This window comes from Channa argus, chromosome 19 (assembly GCF_033026475.1).
Source record: "Channa argus isolate prfri chromosome 19, Channa argus male v1.0, whole genome shotgun sequence".
NCBI classification, from domain to species: domain Eukaryota; kingdom Metazoa; phylum Chordata; class Actinopteri; order Anabantiformes; family Channidae; genus Channa; species Channa argus.
The window spans coordinates 21,136,316-21,162,259 of NC_090215.1; the positions used below are offsets into that span (position 1 = coordinate 21,136,316).

Genomic DNA, 25,944 nt, shown 5'->3' on the forward strand with positions numbered 1-25,944 from the left:
ATATCTTTTACTTAAAGTACAAAAGTAAAAATGCTCCACTAAAAAACTGTATTTTAAAGACTGTTTTTTTTTCACACATTCACATGTAAAACCACAACTCGACCAGCAGATGTCGCCGTTTCTTTACTGTGTCAAATGTTTCAAAACACTGAACCATTTTCAACACATTTGCTTCATATTGATCCAGAGCTTCAGAAGGCTTCAGCTTCTCCACCATTAACATGATCCTGGAGTAAAAACAGAGAGGAGCAGAGGAGGCCATGGTGTAGACAAGACAAACCTTCCAGGAGCGAAGTGACCGACTGAACAAAATAAACAGATGAGAGTAGGTGGAGCCAGTGAAAGGTGGGGATACCAAAGAAAGGGGTGAGTGGAGAGAGTGAATGTAACTGGAGGAGAGGGAGGGAAAGTAGACCAAGGGGCCATCCATGTTCTGAAGACAGAATAAAAGGTCAAAGATCATGACATTCTCTGTTCTAAAAGCCTGAACCTTTTGGTTATATGTCAAAAATAAAAAACCCACCACAAAGAACTGTCAGCTGCATCATTCCAGTTACTAGAAACTGGTAAGTTTTACTGACCATGGACCATGGCTTCTTGCACAAAGGTCCAAACGGTGTGTTCATCCCACAGGATCTGGACATGTTTTTGTGTAAGATCCATCTCCTGACAACTTTGAACTAGTCTGGACACCTCAGGAGCTCCTCTATGGTTTTATGGAGATAGAAGTAATTTCCCCAAACAGAAGTTCTATTTGGGTCAGTGCAGAGTGGAGTGTCCTGGAAATGGCATCATCTTCCATCCAGCTGGGGCCGTTGGAAAACTGGGGGGGCGTGGGCACAGTAACAACAGTCTTACTGAGCATGTGGTCTGTGTATTTACAGATTGGGGGGGGCTATAGGCCGTTCACCTGGTGGGAGTTTTTTCAAATGCTGTCAAATCATCCATCTATTATCTTAACTATTTATGCTGAGGGTTCAATAGTTGAACTTATTTAAACTGATTGTTTTTTACGTAGCTGAACATTATGTTGTCAAACCAGTCGAGCTGCAGTTCAAGCCCTGAGTCATTGTGTTTGCATCTTTGTGCTCAGGTGAAAAGATTCTTTGGAGGTGACATAATAAACTAGTTTGTCAGCACAGATTACTGGGAACTGCAGAAGGAAGAAGCTTTGCCAAATCCAAAACCGGTGTCAAAAGGCAGTGCTCAAGGTGGAGTTTGATTGAAAATATTTGAGGACTTTGACCCGTCTAGTTTGTGCTGGTTACTGTTTAATGAGGAATGTGGAGCAGGAGGTTTCAGTATGAAGGAGTAAAGCACTGTCCTCAGACCACATCAGAGGGATTGAGGGAGGTCTGCTGTTTGCTGCAGTTTCGCTTGAAACACATCTATGGACAGAAATACACAGTTCAGAGTGGAACTACACAAGTAAGAGGATCATTTGTGGACATTGACTCTAATGTACGTCTGTCTAGTTTTATGCAGTTGTTCATTGCCTAAAGCTAGAAGAGTGTTGAAAAGCCTCGTCTTACACAGGACTTGTTTCACAAAGTTTCTATGTCCCTGTTAGAGGACCAAATGTGGAGAAAAATGCTGTAGGAAACAATTCTTTCTGAGGGTCCAAAAACAACATGTTTCGTCCTGGATGGTCAGTTTGGTGGGTTGTACTGGCTCTGCACAAGTCAGTGTTTGGATTGGAGGTTTCTGGAAATTACAACGATGAAATCATTTGCTCACAGGTACTGGAGGATCCTCTGAAGCTGGTGTTTCTCCTGCTGCACTTTGTCTTGTCACAGTTTCCTTTACATAGTGATGGAGCTAGTCATTATATTTCTACTTCGTTTCTCACTTGGTGTTTTACTTGGTTTTAAGTGCTCTGATCAGTACGTAAAGACACAAATGTGGCCTTGTCCTTTAGGGTCTGTCTCTTCTTACCGTGATTGATGTGTCTTTCCCCATACCTGAGAATGAGGCTGTGGAGGTTCAGAAACTGACGCCATATTTCAGACTCTGCTGCAAACACAAAGCAGCGTGCACATTGTGTCTGGTAGTGGATGCAGAGCTCTACGTCCACATGGACAAAGACATGGAGGGCGAAGGCTCTGGGCCCGATGAGGACGATTCAGCAGGTAACTAAGGGTCCACAAGGTCCAGTCATGGCACTAAAGGACCTTACAGGTTGTTTTGTATCGTCAAACTTTATGTTTAATTAGCATCAACGTCACTACAGACAGTAAATACCTCAAGATGTTTTATTTCAGTGATGAATGAAACTTAAAAGTATAGGAACCCATCACAGTGAATAATTACTTTATTCTCTTTTTTGTTGTCGGGGAGTTTTCACTGAATGATTCATGGTACAAACACGGCCCACAAAAAGCATAATGTGAAGCATAATGAGAATTTGTTGAATTTGTGGACATGTGTATGTGGGTTTGGCTGTTTCATGTTCCATCACTGTATCCTAAACTTGTGTCATTGCTGCAGAAGCATCAGTGACACTCTGTTACAAAACACCATCAACCCTCCCAACATGCAAGAAGGTGGAGTTTATGGTTAATGAAGCAGCTTTTCCTCTGCAAAAGGTGACGTGGACTCTGTCATTTAAAGAATGCAGTGTCAGTACTTCCAGCCATCGTGTCTCATTATCTCTTGTGTTTCTGTAGATGTCCATGCTGATTACTGAGCCACGGGACGTTTTCTTTAGCAGTCACGTCATTGTTTTTTCGTCCCAGTCACTGAATCTAACTCAACAAGTTGTTGCTCCTTCTCTAAATGAAGGTACAGTTCACACTTTTTGGACTTCAGCTCATGACTGCAGGTGTGGCATGAATGTGACGCTGTTTTCTGTTTTCAGTGTGCACCCAGGAAGAGGAGCATGTAGAAGAGTGTCAAAATGTCCCTACGCTCAGCCATGTGGTTTACCAGGAGAGCAGCTGGGTGGAGCTGCACTTTACAGGCAGAAATAAGAGCCTTGTGTCTTTGTGCATCCAGAATGAGCAGAGTGGAACGTGTCAGGTCGGTGTCACTTACAGCTTCTCGCTTGTGTTTGGTGTTTGTCTGCTATAAGACGCCAAACTACAATGTACAAATTCTCAAATACAGGTCAAGCATTCAAAAGTTTGTGCACTGCTTTCATTCCTGCGTGAACATAAAAGCAGCCTTTGAGTTGTAGCTGAGGCAGAGCAGGTCCTGCTGGGTAATGAAGTCATCGTAATAGTTTGGCCTTTAGAGAAATTCACTTGTGTGCAGAGCTTTGGATGACAGGTGAAATACAGTTGGAATCTAGAACCAGCACTCTGGTCATGTCCTGGACTGTTTCTTGTCTGGAATCTAGTAAAAGCAAAAGAATTTCTGACGACGTGTTTAAATGTTACTTTACAGACATGGAACAGAAGGACAATTCCACTCTCGTCTGTGACGCCCTGCATGTGTCTCCAGGTAGCTTCATTTACACATCCTGAATTCTTCTGAATGACAGCAGTGTTCTCTAAAAACACACAGTTTATAGTTGGTCTCTGTGGACACACCAAGCCGACCGTCTGCCTCGTCACACTGTCGAGTGTCTGTCAGCAGTTTTTAGTCTAATTTCCCAGGTGGAATTAGTGTCTTTGTGAGTCTTCCTGTCGGTGAGAGACACCAGTCTGATTGGCTGTGGTGCTGTGACGAGGCCTCAGCATTAACAATGGCAGCAGCTTGCAGTTTGTGCTTATGTTTTAACTTCCTGTCAGACACAACCATGTCTTCGGCAGTCGGTCGTTGTCGTCCTTTAATGTCAGCAGGATGTTTGACAGCCCTAAAATGTAACAGAGAGACGCTGCACTCTGAATATCCAAAGTTACAATGTGAAATTTGTGGGTTTTCAGGTTTGGGACAAAGACAGATCGTCCAGACGTCTTTCAATCTGCCCCTTCAAAAACGAAGGTGAATTCTCATCACTTTGTCTCTGGTCCTATAATGATTGTGTATTTTTGGACTGTATTTGAAGCATGTTGACCCTGATGTAAAACGTTTCTATCCTGCATGGACTTTGTCCTTAGGGACCGCCGTCAATGTGTCTTTCAGCAAATTGATCCAAGGGAATGTTTGGCACAATGTGTCGGTGTCTGTGGGCTACGGTCGAATGAACAACCACGGCCCAATGCTGGGGTGGAACCTGTCAGCCCCCTGCCGGCTGGAGGGGGATGTGTGGCCTTGTCACCAGGAGCACAGCTGCAGGGAGCTGCAGGGCTACAGACAACAGCTGGAAAACAGCACATGGACCCAGAACAGCAAAGGACTCTGGGTGAGGCTTGTACCCCATAGTTTTAATCCTTAACTTCTTAAATAAATGCTTTAAACTATTTCCCCAACGTCGATTGCACAGCGTGTTTCAGGACCTGATATGATTTAAAACTGTGTCTCTTTAGGAGACAAAGGGAGTTTTTGAGGACATCAACCTTCAGCTCTCACCCTGTGTTATGGTAAAGTAAAATCAATCCTCAGCTACAGAATCAAACAGTATCAACGAGCGAATGTGAATGACTCTCGTGCTGGTGTGTGCAGGTACATGTGAAGGGAATGGGACACGATCTGGGCCCCTTCTGTCTCCATCACAGTGAGTCTGATACACTGAAGCTGGTTGGTGTGTGTCATTCTGTGTGTGTAGCTGACGCTCAGCACCAATTTTGTTTTGTGCCCCTTGCAGCCGTCAGGTGGCGCTGGAGTCTCCTGCTGGTCGCTGTCATGCTGCTGTTCTGCTTCACTGTGCTCGTAGTCTATTTCCCCAACGACTTTCTCAAGAGTATGTTTTATTCTTAGTTATTAAGTGTGTTGAACGTGTAATAGTAAAAACACACATTTCTCTTCTATCCTGTCCTGCACACTTCTTTTACCAAAAGACCAAATCTTGTCCCCCAAAATAAAAGAATTGTTTATAAAATACAAATTTTTTCACAAACAGTTAGATTTTTGTGGCTCAGAAATAAAAAGATTGTTCATTAATAACTTTTTTCATCTAACATTTATAGGTGCAAAAAGCTGCTTTCAGGGCCGATTCATGAAAAGTGAGTTTCTACTTATAAAAAATCCATGAAGTCGTGATGAAACAAGTCAACTCTCCTTCCATCTTACATTCACCCCTTGTTTCTACTCTGTGTAGTTATCAGAAAGGGTCACGTGGTGCTGCTGAGCCCCCCAGATGCCGATGATGGACTTTCAGAGTCCATTTGTCAGCTCGGCTCCCTGCTGCGTAACCAGGGCTTCAGTGTGTCTGTGGACCAGTCCAGCAGGAAGCAGCAGTGCACTCTGGGGCCCCTGCCATGGCTGCACTCACAGCTGATGGAGCTGGACAGTTTGGGGGGCAGAGTTGTCCTGGTCTTGACCCAAAGAGCGTCGGCGAGAACGGTAGAATGGACTCACGAGCACCCATTAGTCACCGGCCTGTCTCAGATGAAGTCCCCGTACTCTGACATGTTCACTGCCTGTCTGTGCATCATTCAAGCAGAAAAGCAGCTGGGCAGGGCTGGTGAACGCTTTGTTCTGGTGAAATTTGACCCCAGTCCACTAGGTGACAGGAGTCTACCAGAGCTACTTCAGGGGCTGCCTCTTTTCCAGCTGCCCTCTCAGAATCAGGCTCTGCTGTCTGAGCTCACAGTGAGAGGAACGGGCCCAGGGTTAAGAGGAAGGAGGTGGGGTGTCTCAGATGCATGGAAAACAAAGACGGCAGCCCGACCAGTCCAGCAGAAGGCATCAACTATATCTGTGATTTGAGAAAAGCCCACGAAGCCCACGATTCACGAGCATTTCTGTTATTCTAAGCACACTGAAGGATTTGCCAAGTTATTGAAGAAATTAATTATTGCCTAAGTTTTACATTACTGTGTCGTCCTATTTCTGGTCAGAAAGATGTCTGTGAAGAATTTGACTCAACAAAGGAAAATTTCTCTCAGCTCACTTTAAAAGTGCACATAATTTGTCACATCGCACCAGAGATTTGGGATCTGATCTAATAAGCAGACAGACAATGTGAATGAGTTATTCTTCAACATGAGAGTTTATTATTACTTTTTGTGTTACATTTGTGTATTGTCGGATAAATCTGAGCATAAATGATGTAAAAGCAGTTGTGTGTTTATGCTGTGTCACCATCATGTGGACAAGTATTGCTATTACATGTTGCAGCTGGTTTTTTTGTTTTTTGTTTTTTCTCAACAGTTGATTCACTGTCATTTTTACATCATTATGAAGTAATTTAGTGTATTCAAATAAACGCATAGTGGCACTTTTTCTATATTTCTCATATTCTTCTATTTCTATGTGCTAAATGTTTCATAAGATGGTTGTCAATTCTACCTTAGGTGGACTCACCTGTTTTGACACTTTTATAGTGACACACAGTTACCACAGATGAATGTCTTCCTCTGCATGATGAAATGAATCAACGGATAATTTACAAATTATATCCTGTAAAGTGAAGGTCAAATCTTAAGGAGCACAAACACAAAAGCTGTCAAAAGTGACTGGTTCTTAATGAAAAACTAGGACATATTTACAATAAACAAAACTATGCTGGTGTGAGTAACCTACAATACAGCACCTAGAGCAATGAAATTCCCAAACTCAACTGAGGAGCTCAATCACACAGAGTAGACCAACACGTGTTAGATGTGAAATTACCTCAAACCAGTATTTATGAAGCAGAACGTTACACGCAGCAAAATGACCCACACAGAAGGAAGCCAGACCTGTTTATACAGAAACGAAGCCAATGTAATTGGAGTTTCCTTCTTTGAGCATACGGAGACATACTTCCTGTATGATGCTGATTTATAAGGTTCTTCTTGGCTTAGTTCTGTTATATTTATGCCATTATGCTTTAGATTCGTGGGATATTTTTCAACTCACTGGTCCTCGTGTTCAGACTGAAACAGGGAAGCGAGCATTCAGTTTTGTCGCCCCCTCTGCTTGGAATAATCTTTAAACAGAGCTGAAGATATCAGAACTCACTTTCTCTTGAAGTCTTTAGTTCTTTCCTAATCACCAAACAACGAGTTGAGTGTTTTTACATTGTTACATTGTAATCAGCTTCTGCACTTTGCAATGATAAACTGTATGCAATGCCTAAATTATTGTTTATTGTAACTTATTGTTATTAATGTGTATTTAAAATTGTATTCATTTAGTATGATGTGTGCTGCTGACCTCTTTGCCAGGTCGCTCTTGTAAATGACATCTCGATGTCAGTGGATCTCATCTTGATAAATAAAGCTTAAATTAAAAATAAATATCTGGTATAAAGAGTCCAAGCAAAATCTAAAGGCATTTACACGCCAGTGGTTACAGCAAACAATTCATAGGACATAATGTTCCTTTTTTTCCATTGATATATTTGACGTACATCTGAAACCAACCACAGAACATTTCCTGTGGGAAACGGGATGGGAAAGGCACAACGCCAGACTCACTGAGGTGACAAAGCAGGAACTTACAGTATATATAAAAGTTATAAAAGTTTCTCCGTTATAAAGGAAGCTGATGTTTCTTTGTTTTAACACATTTAATCTTCAACATCACCTGAAAAGAGTGTTTCGAAGAAATTATTTCTAAGTTAATTCAGACACATTATTAAAATAAGTTGATGTTTTTTGTTTTCAGATTGTCACCCACTGTTTTTTTACAGCATGTGTTCTAGTGAATTCAGAGGGACCAGTAACTGCACACAATGAAATCCAACCCCTGAAGAAAATAAGTTCAACAAAAGATGGTCCGTGTTTCTGAATGTATTTACTTTTGCATTTTACCAAATGTGTTAGGATTGTTGTATGTCATACAGAGGTCACTGAACTCGATTCCATTTAGGTGTCTCATCAAACAGCATAAATAAAGGAGCTACCTGATCGAAATACAGAAGGATTCACAACTCCAAAGCTAATCAGTGTCCATTATTGTTTCGATGTGAAGGTTTCGCTATAATTAATCTTTAAACTGACATGTTGGTCAGTTGATGGTTTCATTGGAGACTCGGGTTCATCTGTGCAATACATCACGCTCAGTATCACAGGTATCACAGGTGTTAAATGGGGACATTAGCAGCAAAACATTAAAATCACAGCAAATGTTCACAGAGGACAAAGGACAAAGGAGGACCAAAAAAGCTTAAGCACACTTTGGAGAACTGGACTACACGTGGTAATCATATGGTAAAGAAGTGAAAAGAGGTCAAACTTCTTACAGTTTTTACCAATTTCTTTACACACGTTTTCAAAACTAAGTCTCCTTTTTTCAAACCTCTACACACAATTCTCAAAACTGGACACACAAAATGCAAAATGCCTCACATCTCCTTCAAAATGCAACACTGCATTCAAAATGCCATAAACATATGAAGCATTTGCATCAAATGGCAAACACTTCTTTCATAATAATACATTTCTGGATATACCATGTAAACACTGCTGTTCTAAATCTAAAGCTCTTTGGTCTTTCGTAGACTTATATCTACATTTCAATACAATGTTCTACAGTGAAAGTAACCAGCTGAGAGGGGTCGTACACCGGAAACACCAATGCAATGTAGAAACAGAAAATATTTCTTAGGCCAAACATAACTGTTGTATACATTAGCATACAACAAAATTATAAACATGTAAACCAAAAGTATATTCTTTACAGTAGAATACAGTCAATTGTGTGTGCGGTCCCGGCCCAGGAATTGGCATGGGGGGTGCAGTCCCCAGTGCTAAGCTTCATCTCTTCCCTGAGTTGGGTCTGGCCACAATACTTCGTCCATATCACAGGATACGTTTTCTCTTGCCAAACATCGGGGGAAGTATCTCCTAGCATGGTGTATCCAACCTTGGACAGAGGCAACCTCTATGTCCCCACATACGTCAACAAGTGTTTCCCTAATCTCATCAGAGATGGCTCTCTTTCCTCCTCCTCCTCCTCCTCTTCTTGGTATTTGTCCTCGTTGTCCCCTGCCTCTTCCTCCTATTCCTCTTGCTCTCTGTTCATTGTTAGCATCCAGTGTTCAAAACCGGTAATCTGACCTTTGACCAATTTATAGGCCTCTCTATACTACTGTAAAGTAAAGCAGTGATTAGTTAGTGATGTGTTAAGCAACTACTGTTTGCACATCTGAGGAGTGTGTCTGTGTGACCTGGTGAATAAGTGTAGCATTTTGATTGGTTGTGTTTGGAAAAGGAAAGCAAGTCACTTCCTGATAGATCTTTGTGTTTTAGGTAGAGAATTGTGTAATTGAAAATGTAATTGAAAACTGAGTCAAAGACTAAGAAATAGCTTATGGTTTTGGAGATTTGGCATGTAGTTTTGCACTTTGAGTGAGAGGTTACAAAAAGCGTGTGACATGAAAAGATTTTGTGTGTAAGCAGTTGGTAAAAACTGTATTATCAGAGAAGTAAATTGCCGTCAGAGAAAGCTGTTCACACTCCAGTCCAGCAGGTGGCAGCAAAGCGCGCGTGCGCCGGTTGACTTCCGCTGATAAAACACAAAGAAGCCTGCAGCTCAGAGGAATGGGGGTCGTTAGATACATGTATCTATGATGTATGTTCTCTCAGATAGACCGGGTCATAGTGTCGGACCAGGTAAACCCAGGTAACAGAACCGCGAGAGAACCGGACGCTGCAGCGGAGATTTGGAGGCGACGGAGCAGGATGAGGAGGTGAAAATGTGGCTTTGGTACGAAGAAGACGCCGGCTTGTTTCTCAGTTATCTTCGACATATTTAATGTTCACCGTTATTATCTTTGCGTCAGTCTTCGTCCAGACGTCTCCAGATTCATCGTTCGACACCATCGTGTCACTGGTTCATTACGGTGCGAGTTCAGGGCGAACAGATTCAGAGACAGCACGCTACTAAATAATGATCGTGGATTTTGTGCGGAGTTTGGATTCTCAGTGATAAACCACCTGAATCCCCCTGTAGAGAATTCAGTCTCTGTTATTATAACAGCCAGATAGTTACAACCTAAAAGAACAAACACAGGGGGAAAAGAAAGACAATCAAAAGTAAAGGGGAAACTGAATCACAGCTGAAAGCTAGAAACATACTCTGCCAGTAAACACACCACAGTCCAGTTGATGAACCAGAGCAGCTGCCACGGCTCACTGCACACTGAACCCTAACCACACAGACACGTCGTCCTCCCAGTAAGATGCCCGAGTTTTGATCAGTATCAGTGTCTTTGTTATCAAATCAAATAATTCCTTTCTAACATATCTGTTATTGTCTGTAGTGTTTCTGGTTCACCTCTCGCACTGACTGACTGAAGATGAGTTATTTGGAGAAGCAGTTTCAGCCACACTTCAGAAATCAACCTCAACCCATGAAGTAAGAGAACAGATAATGTGTTTTTTGTGTATGTATATATCATATACATATGTATAAATATGTGTGTGTGTATTTATGTATTGTTTAGAAAGGCAGAGGTGCCTTAGTCTGCCTTTTGTTACTATGTGGCCCTTTTAAAATAAATACTGCATTTTAATTAAGGCTTTCTAAGGTTGAAGAAGTGATTACTTTCCTCATGTTCGTATTCTGAAGTTTAAGTAAAAGTGGACACAAGGCACAGCTATATGTTTGTTGTCGGTTGTGTTCCAGTAATTAAGAGTTTGTTTCTTATGGATAATGTTTTCATATGAATGATAATTTACATTTATAATGTAAAATGTTTGACAAAAAAATAATTTACCAAGCTATAAAGAATGTGTTTGTGTCCACAGAAAGAGGAAGAGGACTCTTGTTTGTGTGGAGGACCAGCTGTCCTGCTGTCCCTTTTGTCAGGACGTCCTGAAGGATCCAGTCTCTACCAGATGTGGACACTGGTTCTGCAGACAGTGCATCAGCTCATTCTGGGACCAGTCTGGTTCATCAGGAGGCTTCTCCTGTCCCCAGTGTGGAAAAAGATCCAGAACAAGACCTGAACTCCAAACCGTCAGTCAGACCAGAACTGTTCAAAGTAAGACTGAACATCTGTCTGCTGATGTGTTTGAAATAAAAATAATCACCAGATTCTGTTTATTTATTCTCACATAGTTTCTGATCTTTCAGCAGATGTTGGTCTGCAGGAGGTTTTACATGAACATAAGATCAGTCTGAGGAGGAGATGTGAAAGTGTGACTGAAGGAAGTGATGAAACAGGAAGTGGAACCCTCCTCAACAGGATCTACACTGAGCTCTACATCACAGAGGGACAGAGTGAAGAGGTTAATACCCAACATGAGGTGAGGCAGCTTGAGACAGCTTCCAAGATGAAGACCCTCCATGACACTCCAATCAAGGTCCACGACATCTTTAAAGCCTTACCTGACCAACAGAGACACATCAGAGTGGTTCTGACCCACGGCGTCGCTGGTGCTGGAAAAACCTTCTCGGTGCAGAAGTTCAGTCTGGACTGGACAGAGGGCTTGGAAAACCAAGATGTCAGTGTCCTGGTTCTGCTCTCGTTCAGGGAGCTGAACTTGATCAAAGATGAGCAGTACAGTCTTCTCACGCTGCTCCATGTTTTCCATCCAACATTACAGAAGGTCACAGCAGAGCAGCTGGCTGTCTGTAAACTTTTGTTCATCTTTGACGGCCTGGATGAAAGCAGACTTTCACTGGATTTCAACAACAGTGAGGTTGTGTCTGATGTCACACAGAAGTCATCAGTCGACGTGCTGTTGACAAACCTCATCAAGGGGAATCTGCTTCCCTCGGTTCTGGTCTGGATAACTTCCAGACCTGCGGCAGCCAGTCAGATCCCTCCTACATGTGTCGACAGGGTAACAGAAGTACGAGGCTTCACTGACGCCCAGAAGGACGAGTACTTCAGGAGGAGGTTCAGTGATGAAGAGCTGTCCAGCAGAATCATCTCCCACATCAAGACATCCAGGAGCCTCCACATCATGTGTCACATCCCAGTCTTCTGCTGGATCACTGCTACAGTTCTGGAGCACATGTTGACCACAGAGCAGAGAGGAGAGCTGCCCAAGACCCTGACTGACATGTACTCACACTTCCTGCTGGTTCAGACCAAGAGGAAGAAGAACAAGTATGATGAGGGACATGAGACCAGTCCACAGGAGCTGATGGAGGCTGACAGGGAAGTTCTTCTGAAGCTTGGGAGGCTGGCGTTTGAACATCTGGAGAAAGGAAACATAGTGTTCTATCAAGAAGACCTGAAACATTTTAAATTTGATGATTGTACAGAGATCTTCAAAAGAGAGAGTGTGATCTTCCAGAAAACAGTCTACTGCTTTGTTCATCTGAGCATCCAGGAGTTTCTGGCTGCAGTTTACATCTTACACTGTTACACCAACAAAAAGAAATCGGTGTTAAAGACTTTCCTAAAAGTCTATAAACACAATTGCGTACAACCACATTTATTTCTCAGGAATATGGCTACATATTTTGGAAATTATTTTAACTGTGACTCATCTTTGGATGTGTTCCTAATGAAGGCCATGAAGAAATCCCTCATTAGTATAAATGGTCACCTGGACCTGTTTGTCCGCTTCCTTCATGGCCTCTCTCTGGAGTCCAACCAGAGACTCTTAGGAGGTCTGCTGGGTCAGACAGAGAACAGTCCAGATATTGTCCAGAGAGTCATCAGAAACCTGAAGAAAATGAATAGTGAAAATTCCTCTCCTGAGAGATGTATCAACATCTTCCACTGTCTGATGGAGATGAAGGACCACTCAGTACATCAGGAGATCCAAGAGTTCCTGAAGTCAGAGAACAGATCAGAGAAGAAACTCTCTGAGATCCACTGCTCAGCTTTGGCCTACATGCTTCAGATGTCAGAGGAGGTTCTGGATGAGTTGGACCTGGATAAGTACAACACATCAGAGGAGGGACGACTGAGACTGATCCCAGCTGTGAGGAACTGCAGAAAGGCTCAGTAAGTCCAAATGTGATTAGCATTATTAATCAGTGTAGATTAGGCATTTAGTAATGCACAAAGCCTTATTAACATTTTTTTTTTAATATTTCATTGCAGACTTTCTGGCTGTGAACTCAAAGAGACTCACTTTGAAGTTGTGGCCTCCGCTCTGAAGTCCAGCCCCTCTCATTTAAGAGAGCTGGACTTGAGTCACAGCCAACTGCACAATGGCTCAGGAATGGAGCTGCTCTCTGTTGGACTGGAGAGTCCAAATTGTAGACTGAAGAATCTCAGGTCAGTTCAGTGAGTGTTGCATATGTCATTTGGTCTGTTTGTATACATGTAAATACATTTCTTGACACTTCGGCACATTTTGGTGGAAATTAAAATGTGTTTATTTCAGGACATGCATTAGCTTTTGCCAACAGTGGTTGCCAGTCTTTTTTTAGGGCCTATGTCAACAAAACCCCATAAAAATATCATCCGGTCAATAACCTGTAATGCATCCAAAATATTCTTGCGATGTTCCAGTGTCCAATCGTAAAAAATGGCGCACTCACAAAATGTATCAGTCTTCAGGCTTTAAATATGTTCAGTTACTGAATAAAGGTAGCAACTGTTTTGCTGACCAGAAGAAGCTTGAAAAAATAACAGAATTTTTATGAGACCGTTTTCACATTCTCTGACATAAATATGTCCTTAAGTGCAATCAGATGTTAATGTAAGTCCTAAAAGTAGATAAAGAGAACCCAACCTAAATTGTATCATTTTGTATCTTTACAGATTTAGTTGTATTGTTAATGTTTCACATTGTGGATTGAGATGTGTATAGTTATAGGAGAAGATCCCTTCTGATGTTATCACTAAAAATAAGAGGCAGATGACAGCAGTAATAGCATTTGTGAGTTAGGGCGAGTGCAGAGTAAAAGTTTCTTTTAGAATTGTTTGGGAGGGGCATCGGTATTTTCCGTTTCACATTTGAAACTTAAACACAACTGCCAGCGTTACACATGTTTTATCTTTATGTTTTGTTCTTTATACAGATTAAGGGCCTGCAGTTTGTCAGAGGTCAGCTGTGATTCTCTGGTCTCAGCTCTGAAGTCCAACCCCTCCCATCTGAGAGAACTGGACCTGAGTGAAAACAACCTGCGGGATTCAGGAGTGAAGCGGTTGTATTGTTTCCTGGCTCTTCCACACTGTAGACTGGAGACTCTGAGGTCAGACACCAATGTTGAGTTTCTTGCTGAGATTAATATGATGTGAAAGTTGTGGTGACACTCAACAGTTTTTTGTTTCCTTATTCCGTGGTTTAGTCTCTAGACTTTAGCAGAGAACTGTTGAGCTACACGAAGGAAAACAAACACTGAATTGACTCTTGACTCTCTTAAATACTTGATTTGTTACTTTAGCTTTCCTTTTACTGGTCTTTCATAAATACACAAAGCCAATACTCATTATTTCAGGTTAACAAGACAAGTTAAAATAAATTCAGTATTTGTTTTTATAACTTTTTTATGAAGCCATATTTGTACCGACTTTTTAAACTCAAAGTGTTTTCAATTTATATCCTAACTATATCTAATTGTAATAGTTTATTTGTAGTATTTTCAGAAACGGAATAAAACGATCAATACATTTTATGCGGGTTTTACTTATCTTTGGCTGCACAATACAAAGTTTGTATAGATGGAGCTGCAGAGTTTATGACCTGTTAACATTGTTGTACTGCAGTCACTACATCTTTATCCAAGCAGCAGCATGTCAGCATTTATATGAAGTTAACGTTATGGTTTTTTTGTATTTTACGGTTTTTAACCTGCATTCTGGTGGGTTCAGGCATTTGGACTTTCCTTTCCATAAATGTGTGCTTCCTAACGCTTCTTCAGCTCTGAGCAGGTTATCTGACATTGAATGTTTCAAATCAGAACTTTGTCTTCTAACATTACTTTATTTTTTTTTTTTAGACTAAGTTACTGCTGTTTGTCTACAGTCAGCTGTTATTACCTGGTCTCAGCTCTGAAGTCCAACCCCTCCAATCTAAGAGAACTGGACCTAATTGGAAACAACCTGAAGGATTCTGGACTAAAGCAGCTGTCTGATCTTGTTGAGTGCCCAAGCTTTAGACTAGAGACTCTGAGGTCAGTAGAGGCTTGGAATCGGTCCATGCTACTAAACCCAGTTACAACCCTACTTTTCGAAATGCAGTTGTTTTTTCATAGATATAAAGTTTTTATTATTTGTTAATTTAATAGCAGTAGATTTTAAAAATTGATGGGAGAAGTGCAACAAAAGACTGCTGGAACATCTCAGACTAATGAGGTTATGTGGGAACAGGTCAGTGTCATGGCCACAATTACAGCTGGAACTAAAAACAAGTGTAGGCATAGTCAAAGCATCTGCAATTGGACTCAGCAATTCAAGCACCCTGGTGTTACTTAGATCCAGCGTCTCAGGGATCCTGGCACTATTTTGCCTTGAAAGACTTGAGAAGCATAGAGAATTTACCAATAGGGGTATTACTGCATTCACCCCAGTTGGTCAAGGAAGATGGCCACCCACCTGATATTGGTTCGCAGCCTAATCCTCGCTTTCCAGTAGTTTATAGAAGCAATCCACAAATAAAAGTTCTGTGGTCTTAATGCAGGCTCTGCAAGAAATGTGGTAAAACATTTAGTTTAGATACAAGCTATAGGTTTGTGATTTGAGTGTGTGTGTGTTCCAGTAATAAAAGAGGTTGTTTGTCACATGTGGATGATGAAAATAAAAATCAATTAAAATTTATATTGTTGAGAATGGTTGTTATAAAAAAGGTGTTTATCTCCTCAGAGAAAATGGGAGGTGTCATGCTTCTATAGAGGAGCAGTCATCCTGCTGTGCTTTGTGTCAGGACGTCTTGAAGGATCCAGTCTCTACCAGCTGTGGACACTGGTTCTGCAGACAGTGTATCACCTCATACAGGGACCAGTCTGGTTCATCAGGAGACTCCTCCTGTCCCCAGTGTGGAGAAAGATCCAGAACAAGACCTGGACTGAAGACAGTCAATCAGAGCGGAACTGTACAAAGTAAGTTTAGCAAAGTATATTTACTGTTTTTCTGTATTAAGTGTAAGATAATCACTTGCATCTCAGATTCTGTTTCTTCAGTCTCACACAGTTTCTCATCTTTCAGCAGATGTTGGTCTGCAGGAGGTTTTAGATGAACATAAGATCAGTCTGAGGAGGAGATGTGAATGTGTGACTGAAGGAAGTGATGAAACAGGAAGTGGAACCCTCCTCAACAGGATCTACACTGAGCTCTACATCACAGAGGGACAGAGTGAAGAGGTTAATACCCAACATGAGGTGAGGCAGCTTGAGACAGCTTCCAAGATGAAGACCCTCCATGACACTCCAATCAAGGTCCACGACATCTTTAAAGCCTTACCTGACCAACAGAGACACATCAGAGTGGTTCTGACCAACGGCGTCGCTGGTGTTGGAAAAACCTTCTCAGTGCAGAAGTTCAGTCTGGACTGGGCAGAGGACTTGGAAAACCAAGATGTCAATGTGCTAGTTGTGCTTTCTTTCAGGGAGCTGAACTTGATCAAAGATGAGCAGTACAGTCTTCTCACGCTGCTCCATGTTTTCCATCCAACATTACAGAAGGTCACAGCAGAGCAGCTGGCTGTCTGTAAACTTTTGTTCATCTTTGACGGCCTGGATGAAAGCAGACTTTCACTGGATTTCAACAACAGTGAGGTTGTGTCTGATGTCACACAGAAGTCATCAGTCGACGTGCTGTTGACAAACCTCATCAAGGGGAATCTGCTTCCCTCGGCTCTGGTCTGGATAACTTCCAGACCTGCAGCAGCCAGTCAGATCCCTCCTACATGTGTCGACAGGGTAACAGAAGTACGAGGCTTCACTGACGCCCAGAAGGACGAGTACTTCAGGAGGAGGTTCAGTGATGAAGAGCTGTCCAGCAGAATCATCTCCCACATCAAGACATCCAGGAGCCTCCACATCATGTGTCACATCCCAGTCTTCTGCTGGATCACTGCTACAGTTCTGGAGCACATGTTGACCACAGAGCAGAGAGGAGAGCTGCCCAAGACCCTGACTGACATGTACTCAAACTTCCTGCTGGTTCAGACCAAGAGGAAGAAGAACAAGTATGATGAGGGACATGAGACCAGTCCACAGGAGCTGATGGAGGCTGACAGGGAAGTTCTTCTGAAGCTTGGGAGGCTGGCGTTTGAACATCTGGAGAAAGGAAACATCATGTTCTACCAAGAAGACCTGGAGCAGTGTGGTCTTGATGTCACAGAGGCCTTGGTGTACTCAGGAGTTTGTACAGAGATCTTCAAAAGAGAGAGTGTGATCTTCCAGAAAACAGTCTACTGCTTTGTTCATCTGAGCATCCAGGAGTTTCTGGCTGCAGTTTACTTCTTCCACTGTTACACCAACAGGGAGACAGAGGTGTTAAGAGTATTCCTGATGGCCTATGAACACAGTGATTCTTTGGATTTCTTCTTAAATATGGCCATGGAGAAATCGCTCAAGAGTCAAAATGGCCACCTGGACCTGTTTGTCCTCTTCCTTCATGGCCTCTCTCTGGAGTCCAACCGGAGACTCTTAGGAGGTCTGCTGGGTCAGACAGAGATCAGTCCAGATATTGTCCAGAGAGTCATCAGCAACCTGAAGACAATGAATAGTGATAATTCCTCTCCTGAGAGATGTATCAACATCTTCCACTGTCTGATGGAGATGAAGGACCACTCAGTACATCAGGAGATCCAAGAGTTCCTGAAGTCAAAGAACAGATCAGAGAAGAGACTCTCTGAGATTCACTGCTCAGCTCTGGTCTACATGCTGCAGATGTCAGAGGAGGTTCTGGATGAGTTGGACCTTGAGAAGTACAACACATCAGAGGAGGGACGACAGAGACTGATCCCAGCTGTGAGGAACTGCAGAAAAGCTCGGTAAGTTCAGATGTGATTAACATCAATGTTGAACGTTTTTTCATTCATGTTATGTTTATGTCAGGCTTAGGTCTGTGTGATTCATTTAAAATTAACATCAGTCACAACAATGATTATGTAAACTACATAATGGAGATGAAACTATTATCGTGCTGGATTCAGTTTTTTCATTATACTCTCATGTATTTAAAACCAGAATACCCCTTTCCATTACAAAGGGGCACATTTTGTCTTTATAAAAGTCCAGCTTCTCATCCATATCATCTCTTAGTGGGTATATTTACTTACTTTCATGTTTATGTTTATCTTTAGCTAATAGTCATTAAAAAGGTTACATCAGCTTTTGGAAAACTGTTGTCTTCTTTGACAGTGATTGGAGCCTGCAAGTCATTTACATTTACATTTAGTCATTTAGCAGAGGCAAGCAAAAATCTAAGTCAAGTGTTCACAGTTCACGAGATACAAGTGCAAGAGAGCAGAAAGTCAGCCATAAAGATGAGATGCAGATAATAGAAAGTAATGATAGTTAAAAAATAAAACCATATACAGTATATCACATCGTTTTGTCATCCGATGACCAAAAACAAAACGTAGTAAAATTTTTTGTTATACGTGTGTCATTACAGTTTTTCTGGCTGTGAACTCAACAAGACTCACATTGAACTTGTGGTCACAGCTCTGATGTCCAACCCATCCCATTTGAGGGAGCTGGACCTAAGTCATTGCCAGCTGGACAGTTTGATAAGAATGAAGCTGCTCTCTGCTGGACTGAAGAGTTCAAACTGTAGACTGAAGAGTCTGAGGTCAGTTTAACGATTAAAACTAATTATGCGTATTTATGTAATTGTTTCCTCTGTGTATTAAATTGCAGCACAGTGGGCAAGTCAGCATCGACTCCAGCACCCCGTGACTCTAAAACAGAATAAGTGGTTAAGAATAATTCAATTCCATTCAACTTTATTTACTTAGCGCCAATTCACAGCAAAGTCATCTCAGGTACTTTACAGAATAAAGTCCAGACTATACAAGTACGTAGAGGCAACCGAACAAACAAACTGAACATAAGCTATGCTATTCAGTCCATCCAGAAATTTGTAATGTTGTGATCACAACACCAATTCAACCAATCCGTGTGAGTTTTTTGCAACGAGCTTCTTTCAATTACTACAACATTTTGCAAATTTTACCAACAAACTCTAAACTCATCACCAGAGCTCTGGATGAGAGTTTGCCTCAACTCCCGGAGGTTCCTTTCACATAAAACATACAAGGGTAAATGAAAGGTCTACTTATGAGAAGAACAAAGGAAATATTGGGTCATCAGGATATTATATATAACTTGCCTGTTGCTTTTTGATTATTAAATAAAGCAGCAAATATCTAAGTCAGGGAGAAGACAGTGTGGACAGTTTGGCATGTACAGAAATGTCTCATGAGTGACAGTTGGGAAGAATGGGGATTTAAGGAGAAGGAATAGGAATGAAGATGAAGTTGCTAAAGAATTCTGTTTTTATCATCTCTTTAACTTTAAACAAGTGTTTGAAACCAGGTTATTTCATCACACTTGGACATGGTTATTATATTCATCTCCATTTTTTCAGATTAATGGCTTGCAGTTTGTCCAAAGTCAGCTGTTGTGTCCTGGTCTCAGCTCTGAAGTTCAACCCCTCCCATCTGAGAGAACTGGACCTGAGTATCAACGATCTGCAGAATTCCGGAGTAAAGGCTTTGTTTCAATTCCTGATGTGTCCATGCTGTAGACTTGAGACTCTGAGGTCAGAAACCCTTTTTAAATTTCTGTTCTGAGATTATTATGATGTGACCTGCACACGAGGTAGAAATTTTTCTTACACTGCAAAGCTTCAGAGTTTAGGTGGTGAAGTCACATCTTTATTCTCTACATTTACATTTTCATGCATTTAGTCATTTGGCAAAGGCTTTTGAGACGTTCCCATACCGCTTTGTCATCTTACATGATTATTTCAATTACATTGACACTAGTAAACATTGCGGCACTGTAAAGCTGATGAGACACTGGTAGACACTGCTGGTCCAAAATGGGGACACACTTGAAGACTGAAGCTGTTTCAGGAACTGATATAAGATATATAGTCTTTAAATCATATGAGTTCAATATGTTGACATCTTTAACATAAACCCTTTTAAATTCCTTTGTTCAGACTAAGTTACTGTGGGTTGACAACGGTCAGCTGTGATAATCTGGTCTCTGCTCTGAAGTCCAAATCGTCCCATCTGAGAGAACTGGACCTGATTGGAAACAAACTGAAGCATTCGACAGTAAAGCAGCTGACGTCGCTTGTGGAGAGTCCACAATTTAGACTGGAGACTCTGAGGTCAGTAGGAGGGTGGAGTCAGTCCATACTGCTTTTAGGGGGCATTCACACATACAGATACACAACACTGGGCCAGAGACCATCCCCTATATTATCACTGTAAAGTTTAATAAATGTGGCTCAAACACTAACCAGCTGTGTTTGTCCCCACAGGATGAACGATTATGAGATCAGAGCTTCCAGGGACAAAACGTGAGTACTGCATCAGTCCCCATACAAACGTCAGTGTTTGCTTTGTGAGGGCAACCAAGCATTCGACAGAAAACACTGCACTCAGAACTTCACCCTGAACTCTGAGGTGGGAAGTTCTGAGTTTCCAGTTCCACAAAAGCTGATCTGAGTCTTACCTGAGTCTGACTGTTTAAAGCCGTCACCAGTGGAGGGTCCAGGTCACAATTTGCCAGGGCGGCAGTGCAAATCCACCCCTTTTTTTTATTTATGAAGTGAAGTTTTATTTTCAGGTTTTAGACTTTAGTTTGTTTATGTGAACAAATGTAACCAGGTACATGAGCTCCTATTTGTTCTGTGAATGAACTGATGAACATGTTTAAAAACTCCAGCTTCTCTCTGTTAGTGTGTGCGAATGTTTTAATAGGGCAAATTGTAAGAAATGTTTGATAAAACACTTTTTTTCCTGCTTTTCCCTCAGGTCCAGCTCTAAGTAAAGACTTTCTGCACAGGTCTTTAAATATCACAGCTCACGAATTTGTCTCAAAGGCCTTAACAATCTGTAAGGAAGAAGACATGCTCTGTCCTAAGACCTTTGAATGTTAAAGGATACTTTAATTGGGAAAAAGCAAAAAGTCCTCTTCCTGGATGGAAAAACAGGAAGTAGATTTGTGCAGAACATATTGGAGATTTTCAGGAAATGAAAAACATTAACCAAGAGACTGAACTCCAAGTTGGATTCATACGTTTCCACTCGGACCTCCAGTGGACATGTGACTGTGAAGATGTTTGACAGCACACGTTGTCTTTATGGAGCGGATCCTTTGTGAAAACACTTCAAACTCCTGTGGGACGTGGACAGTATAAAGCATGACGTTTCTGAACTCTCGCTGAGCCTCGATTTTAAATTTGAATGATCCTGCTTTTGTTTGCCTTAACCACTGTTTGCTCATTTTTTGTCCTAGGATCCACATCGAGGTGTGACAGTGTCCTCACTGTCTGCAGTCAAGTATTTTCCTTCATTCAATACATGAAATGCTCTGTCTCTTATTAAATCAATGTGGGACATGATTTGACCTGAATCTTTGTGTCAAACTGTCCAATCATCTCGCGTCTCTCTCTCATCTTGGATCTTGACTGTTTCACTGGGGATCCTTGACATGTAAATGTCTAAATAATTTATTATGTTTCTCATCAAATTTCTTTTGTATTTCATATTTTGTTAATTTAACAAAATTCTCTTTTGAATTTATAATGACTTTATTCAAAATTCAATTGACTTGAATTTAAACTTTTACACATTTCCACAAACTCTTAAAAATAAAAACTTTAGTTTAATTAATTATTTATTTATTTATTGTACAAACACTATAGACTGGAGACTATGACGTCAGTAGAGGGTTGGAGTCAGTCCATGCTGCTTTCAGCAGTATTGTACTAAACCCAGTTAGTATCAAAGCAAAGATCCAGTTTTTCCTGTAAAGCTCCAACCTTCTCAGTGGCTGCTTTCCTCAGTGAAGCTGTGAGAGGAGAATGGGGACAGGTTTCAGGATTGGACAGAGAGACAGAGACAGAGAGAACAGTCAGCCAATCAGATCAGCCAGAAGCTTGTTGTGATCATGTGTTGGAGTTGATGTGAAGACGACTGTTGTTGTTGTCTTCATGTGGACAGGAAATAAAGCTGGATTGCAGCTGACAGCCTCACAACATGTATAGAGACAGTGGTCCTCATTCATCAAATCTGATCTGATTTCAATACTAAACAATTGATCAGTTTCATCTTTGTCACAGCTCTAAGATCAGTCTGACTGAAGCCTGCAAATCAAAGCACCATGGTTACATTTAGTAACCATGTGGTCTTTGTACAGACCAGAACATCTGCTGACTGACGGATGATGAAGAGTCATCAGCTGTCTGTTAGGGTGTAGTTCATTTTTTGCTTCTGGTGTGGGGATCCTCTTGCAGTGGTGTGGATCCACGTTACACGTCTCTCCTCCTTCACTGCTGTATTAGAAGTCAGTAGTACCTGTCATTCCTTTGTCCTATTGTATGAGTTCAGCTGCTGATCTGAGTGGTTAAAAGACACCCATAACCTGTAAAACCTGGGCAACCTGATTGAGCCAGTCTGAGTGAACTGCTCTGCTGTGTTTCTGTCCTTTGCTGATTAAATGCACCATAATCATGACTTGTGAGCTGCCTTTTAAACTTGCCTTACATAAGTCTGCAATGTTGACCTGTGAACACTCTATCTCCTGTCTAAGAAATTCAACTGAGGCTGCTGTTCATCTTATAAGCATCCATGGATCCTTCTACTCTTTCCTCGATATACTGGTTTAGTTTGTTTCCATTTTTTGTCTCGCAAATTTACACATTAAAAATACAGTGTGTCTGTTTGCTAAATAAAAGCATAAAATACTTTATAGACACAACTTCTGCACTACAACAAAATAGGTTTAACATGAGCCGCTATAAAAATCTTCAAACTAAAATGTAGAATATTTCACAAAATACCAAATAAACACTGTATTAAAACATGTTTGTCTATTAAGTGTCTTTTTATATGAAACAGCTGCCCCAGTTTTAGCTGACAGTGTTCAATCAGTCAAACCAGCTTAATAAAGTTTCTGTGATGGTCATAAGTCAAACTAGACCCAGTTAATGCAACTAAGCCAAATCTATCAATCAAGCAGATTGTTTATTGAAAAATACTGTTTCATTTGCAATATTTTTTAAAAAGTGTTATTTTTTTAAGGTTTTATGTCCCACTCTTGCTGAAACCACTTTATAAAAAAGCCTGGCATGTATTAATGGTGTGTATTCATTTTCACTGACAAGAAACAAAATGTACAGGAAACATAAAGCAGATGCAAAATTAAATATAACACAGGTGTGATCTGTTTTTGTGCCTCTTAGTTTTTCCTGTAACCAAAGTCCACATCTTATTGCAGTGTTGCATGGCTGAGATTCAATCCCTGTAAAGAGTCTGACTCTCATCTTCCTCTGTAACTGCTGAGCAACACTCAGTGTGCAGGTTGAGAGGACAAGTCCCCCTTAAATGTTATAATGTAGTATGTTACGTACTGCTATTTAGACATTAGCAAACAAGTCAAAATAAAAACAAGATAACGGAATTAACATTCAATCATTCAAGTCAAATAATTATTCTGATATATTGAGTTTAGTGCCATAGACCACAAGTTTTTAATCAGTTCAGCTTGATGTGTTTTCTCTAAACTGCAAAAAAATGTGGATTGTAAAATCATCTATGTGGTTGCTGACATGGACACACACACACACAGTAATGTTGTCACTTCCTGCACACTGATTGAGGAGGTACTATGACTAATTATTCCAGGTTCATGTTCAGTGCAACCAGTTTTCTTCAGATAACATATAGTGTTGACTGGAAAGAGTAAGAGGATGAAAACTGGAATCCCAGAGCGATGTGACTTATTAGTTTGAGATAATTTTTCCTGTCAGCTTCACTCAGGTGTCTTATAAAATGAAATCTGGATGTGTAGCACTTTTTTAGTTCTGTGTGTTGCATAAAACTGGGATCCAGCAGGATTTCAGTGAGTGTGTTGTATTTTCAGTTATGGGTGTGAATACTAAACAGACTTGTTGTGTGTATGTTTGTGTTACTTCCTGGTTTCCCAGTTTCTCTGTGTTTTGTCTCGATCTTTGTTCTCCTCTCACAGTCAGTGTTACTGGTTTATCTCTCAGACTTACTGACGTCCAGAAGATGGAGGAAGTGGACAAAGCAGAGTCTGCAGAAACCAGCTGTCTGTCTATGAAGAGTGACTGGTCCAGACATGAACCTCTGACTTTCAGTAATAAATCTGGACCCCCAAACACAAAGTAAGAGACATTTTCTACTGTAAACTGACAAAATGCTGCACTGATGCATTAACAACCACAAAACAAAGTCAGCAGGGAGGTTGTTCATGATTATTTTGTTCATGTTATAGGGGAATTGGACTCAGCTAACATCAAACACACTGATGATCACATGATGAATTCTATTTTAATGTGTATTATTGGGTGTAATCAATGTTCAATTCCTTGAACTTTGTCAGTTGCGTGATTTCTCTTGCTAGCTGACTGCTGCTGTTGAATGAGCACTGGGACCAGAATGAATACAATGTTAGACATTATAAAGTGTATTGTATCTCACCCTGGGTGGAAATTCGAAATAAGAACTTTAAATAACTTGAACTGCCATCCATCCATTATCTGTAACCACTCATGCTATTCAGGGTTGCAGGAGTTGGAGCCTATCCTACTGTAATTGGGTGAGGGGAAGGGTCCACCCTGGACATGTCTCCAGTCTGTCGCAGGGCCAACACAGACATACACAGACAGACAAAGCCTTCACACTCACATTCGCACCTACGGGCAATTTAGAATCACCAATTAACCAAACATGCATGTTTTTGGACTGTGGGAGGAAACTGAAGGAGACCCACTCAAGCTCTGGAAGAAGCTGCAAACTCAACACACAAAGGTCTCAGTTGGCCAGAGACACGAACCCATTACATTTTAGCTGTGATGTGGCAGCGCTAACTACTCCAATAATGTGCTGCCAATATGACAGTCACAAGTGCAAATGTTGTATTAAAACATAACTGAAATTCCTTCACACTTATGAATCCAAATCTCAAACATGAAGTTAGAGACTGTATGTAATAAACACTATTTCGTGTGGAATAATGACATAATAATAACTATTAGAACAAAAATAATTATTTTCTGCAGAAAGTGGGACAAGAGTGATGTTTCTGTGGAGGAGCAGCTGTCCTGCTGTGCTTTGTGTCAGGACGTCCTGAAGGATCCAGTCTCTACCAGCTGTGGACACTGGTTCTGCAGACACTGCATCAGCTCATACTGGGACCAGTCTGGTTCATCAGGAGACTCCTCCTGTCCCCAGTGTGGAGAAATATCCAGAACAAGACCTGGACTAAAGACAGTCAGTCTGAGGAGAACTTTCCAAAGTAAGACTGAACATCTGTGTTTTAAAGATATTCTGTTTGAATTGAGCCCTCGTTATCTGATGCGATGGTTGCCAGTTACAACTGAAGACTCTCTGACTTGCCTGAAGCAAAGTAAATTAATTTCACACATTACATTGCAAATTTGTTCCTTGATCAAGCTGCTGCTCTTTAAAACAAAAAAAAAAAAACATCACAGCACATCTTGTTCTGGATCTTTTTCCACCGATATTGATTACCTTGGTGTGTATTCACCTGAGAGCAAATGCTGACAATGCTACATAGACTGTTACCAAAACGTATCTCACCAGACCACCACACCCAAAAAGGAGATGTTTAGACTTTTCTTATGGTTCCATTAAGGGAGCTTATAACATATCATTCAGCACGGCTCCTCTTTGCATTTTTTAGTTCACACCTACAGATTGGGCCTGAAGGAAACAAAACCCAGACGAGTGTGGGACTGTTTCTTCCACAAGGACTGGAATTTATTCCACAATGTTTAATCTGACTTAGTCGAATGCAGACAGTCAAAGCAAATATAAATTATTGTGAAGAATTGATAATTTCGAGAAAACTTTTTTATATATTTCCAAATAACAAATCATGGCT

The 25,944-nt window shown here is 41.1% G+C and overlaps 2 protein-coding genes across 4 annotated transcripts in view; both read left to right on the forward strand.

Moving 5' to 3' along the window:
• The first annotated feature begins 1,288 nt into the window (after window positions 1–1,288).
• Window positions 1,289–6,267, forward strand: LOC137104416 (interleukin-17 receptor C-like). 3 transcript variants are annotated; one of them, XM_067485573.1, is made up of 14 exons: window positions 1,289–1,428; window positions 1,571–1,739; window positions 1,919–2,129; window positions 2,488–2,585; window positions 2,667–2,781; window positions 2,858–3,018; window positions 3,385–3,441; window positions 3,867–3,924; window positions 4,041–4,285; window positions 4,410–4,463; window positions 4,546–4,597; window positions 4,688–4,783; window positions 5,010–5,045; window positions 5,141–6,267. In XM_067485573.1, exons 2-14 carry the CDS (start codon window positions 1,632–1,634, stop codon window positions 5,749–5,751), a joined length of 1,902 nt encoding a protein of 633 aa, XP_067341674.1. In that variant the 5' UTR covers window positions 1,289–1,428; window positions 1,571–1,631; the 3' UTR covers window positions 5,752–6,267. The 3 variants fall into 3 exon arrangements, with proteins under 3 accessions (XP_067341674.1, XP_067341676.1, XP_067341675.1); XM_067485574.1 differs by having other exon boundaries at window positions 1,291–1,461; XM_067485575.1 differs by lacking the exon at window positions 3,385–3,441.
• Window positions 6,268–9,466: 3,199 nt separating this feature from the next.
• Window positions 9,467–25,944, forward strand: part of LOC137105073 (uncharacterized) — a 48,460-nt gene continuing 31,982 nt past the window's right edge. Inside the window, 15 exon segments of the mRNA XM_067487022.1 lie at window positions 9,467–10,148; window positions 10,235–10,329; window positions 10,722–10,957; window positions 11,050–13,156; window positions 13,906–14,079; window positions 14,827–15,000; window positions 15,689–15,924; window positions 16,031–17,822; window positions 18,449–18,625; window positions 19,424–19,597; window positions 20,003–20,176; window positions 20,330–20,368; window positions 21,310–21,322; window positions 23,877–24,202; window positions 25,100–25,335. Of these exon segments, the coding sequence (XP_067343123.1) occupies window positions 10,271–10,329; window positions 10,722–10,957; window positions 11,050–13,156; window positions 13,906–14,079; window positions 14,827–15,000; window positions 15,689–15,924; window positions 16,031–17,822; window positions 18,449–18,625; window positions 19,424–19,597; window positions 20,003–20,176; window positions 20,330–20,368; window positions 21,310–21,322; window positions 23,877–24,202; window positions 25,100–25,335 (5,917 nt within the window). The 5' untranslated portion in view covers window positions 9,467–10,148; window positions 10,235–10,270.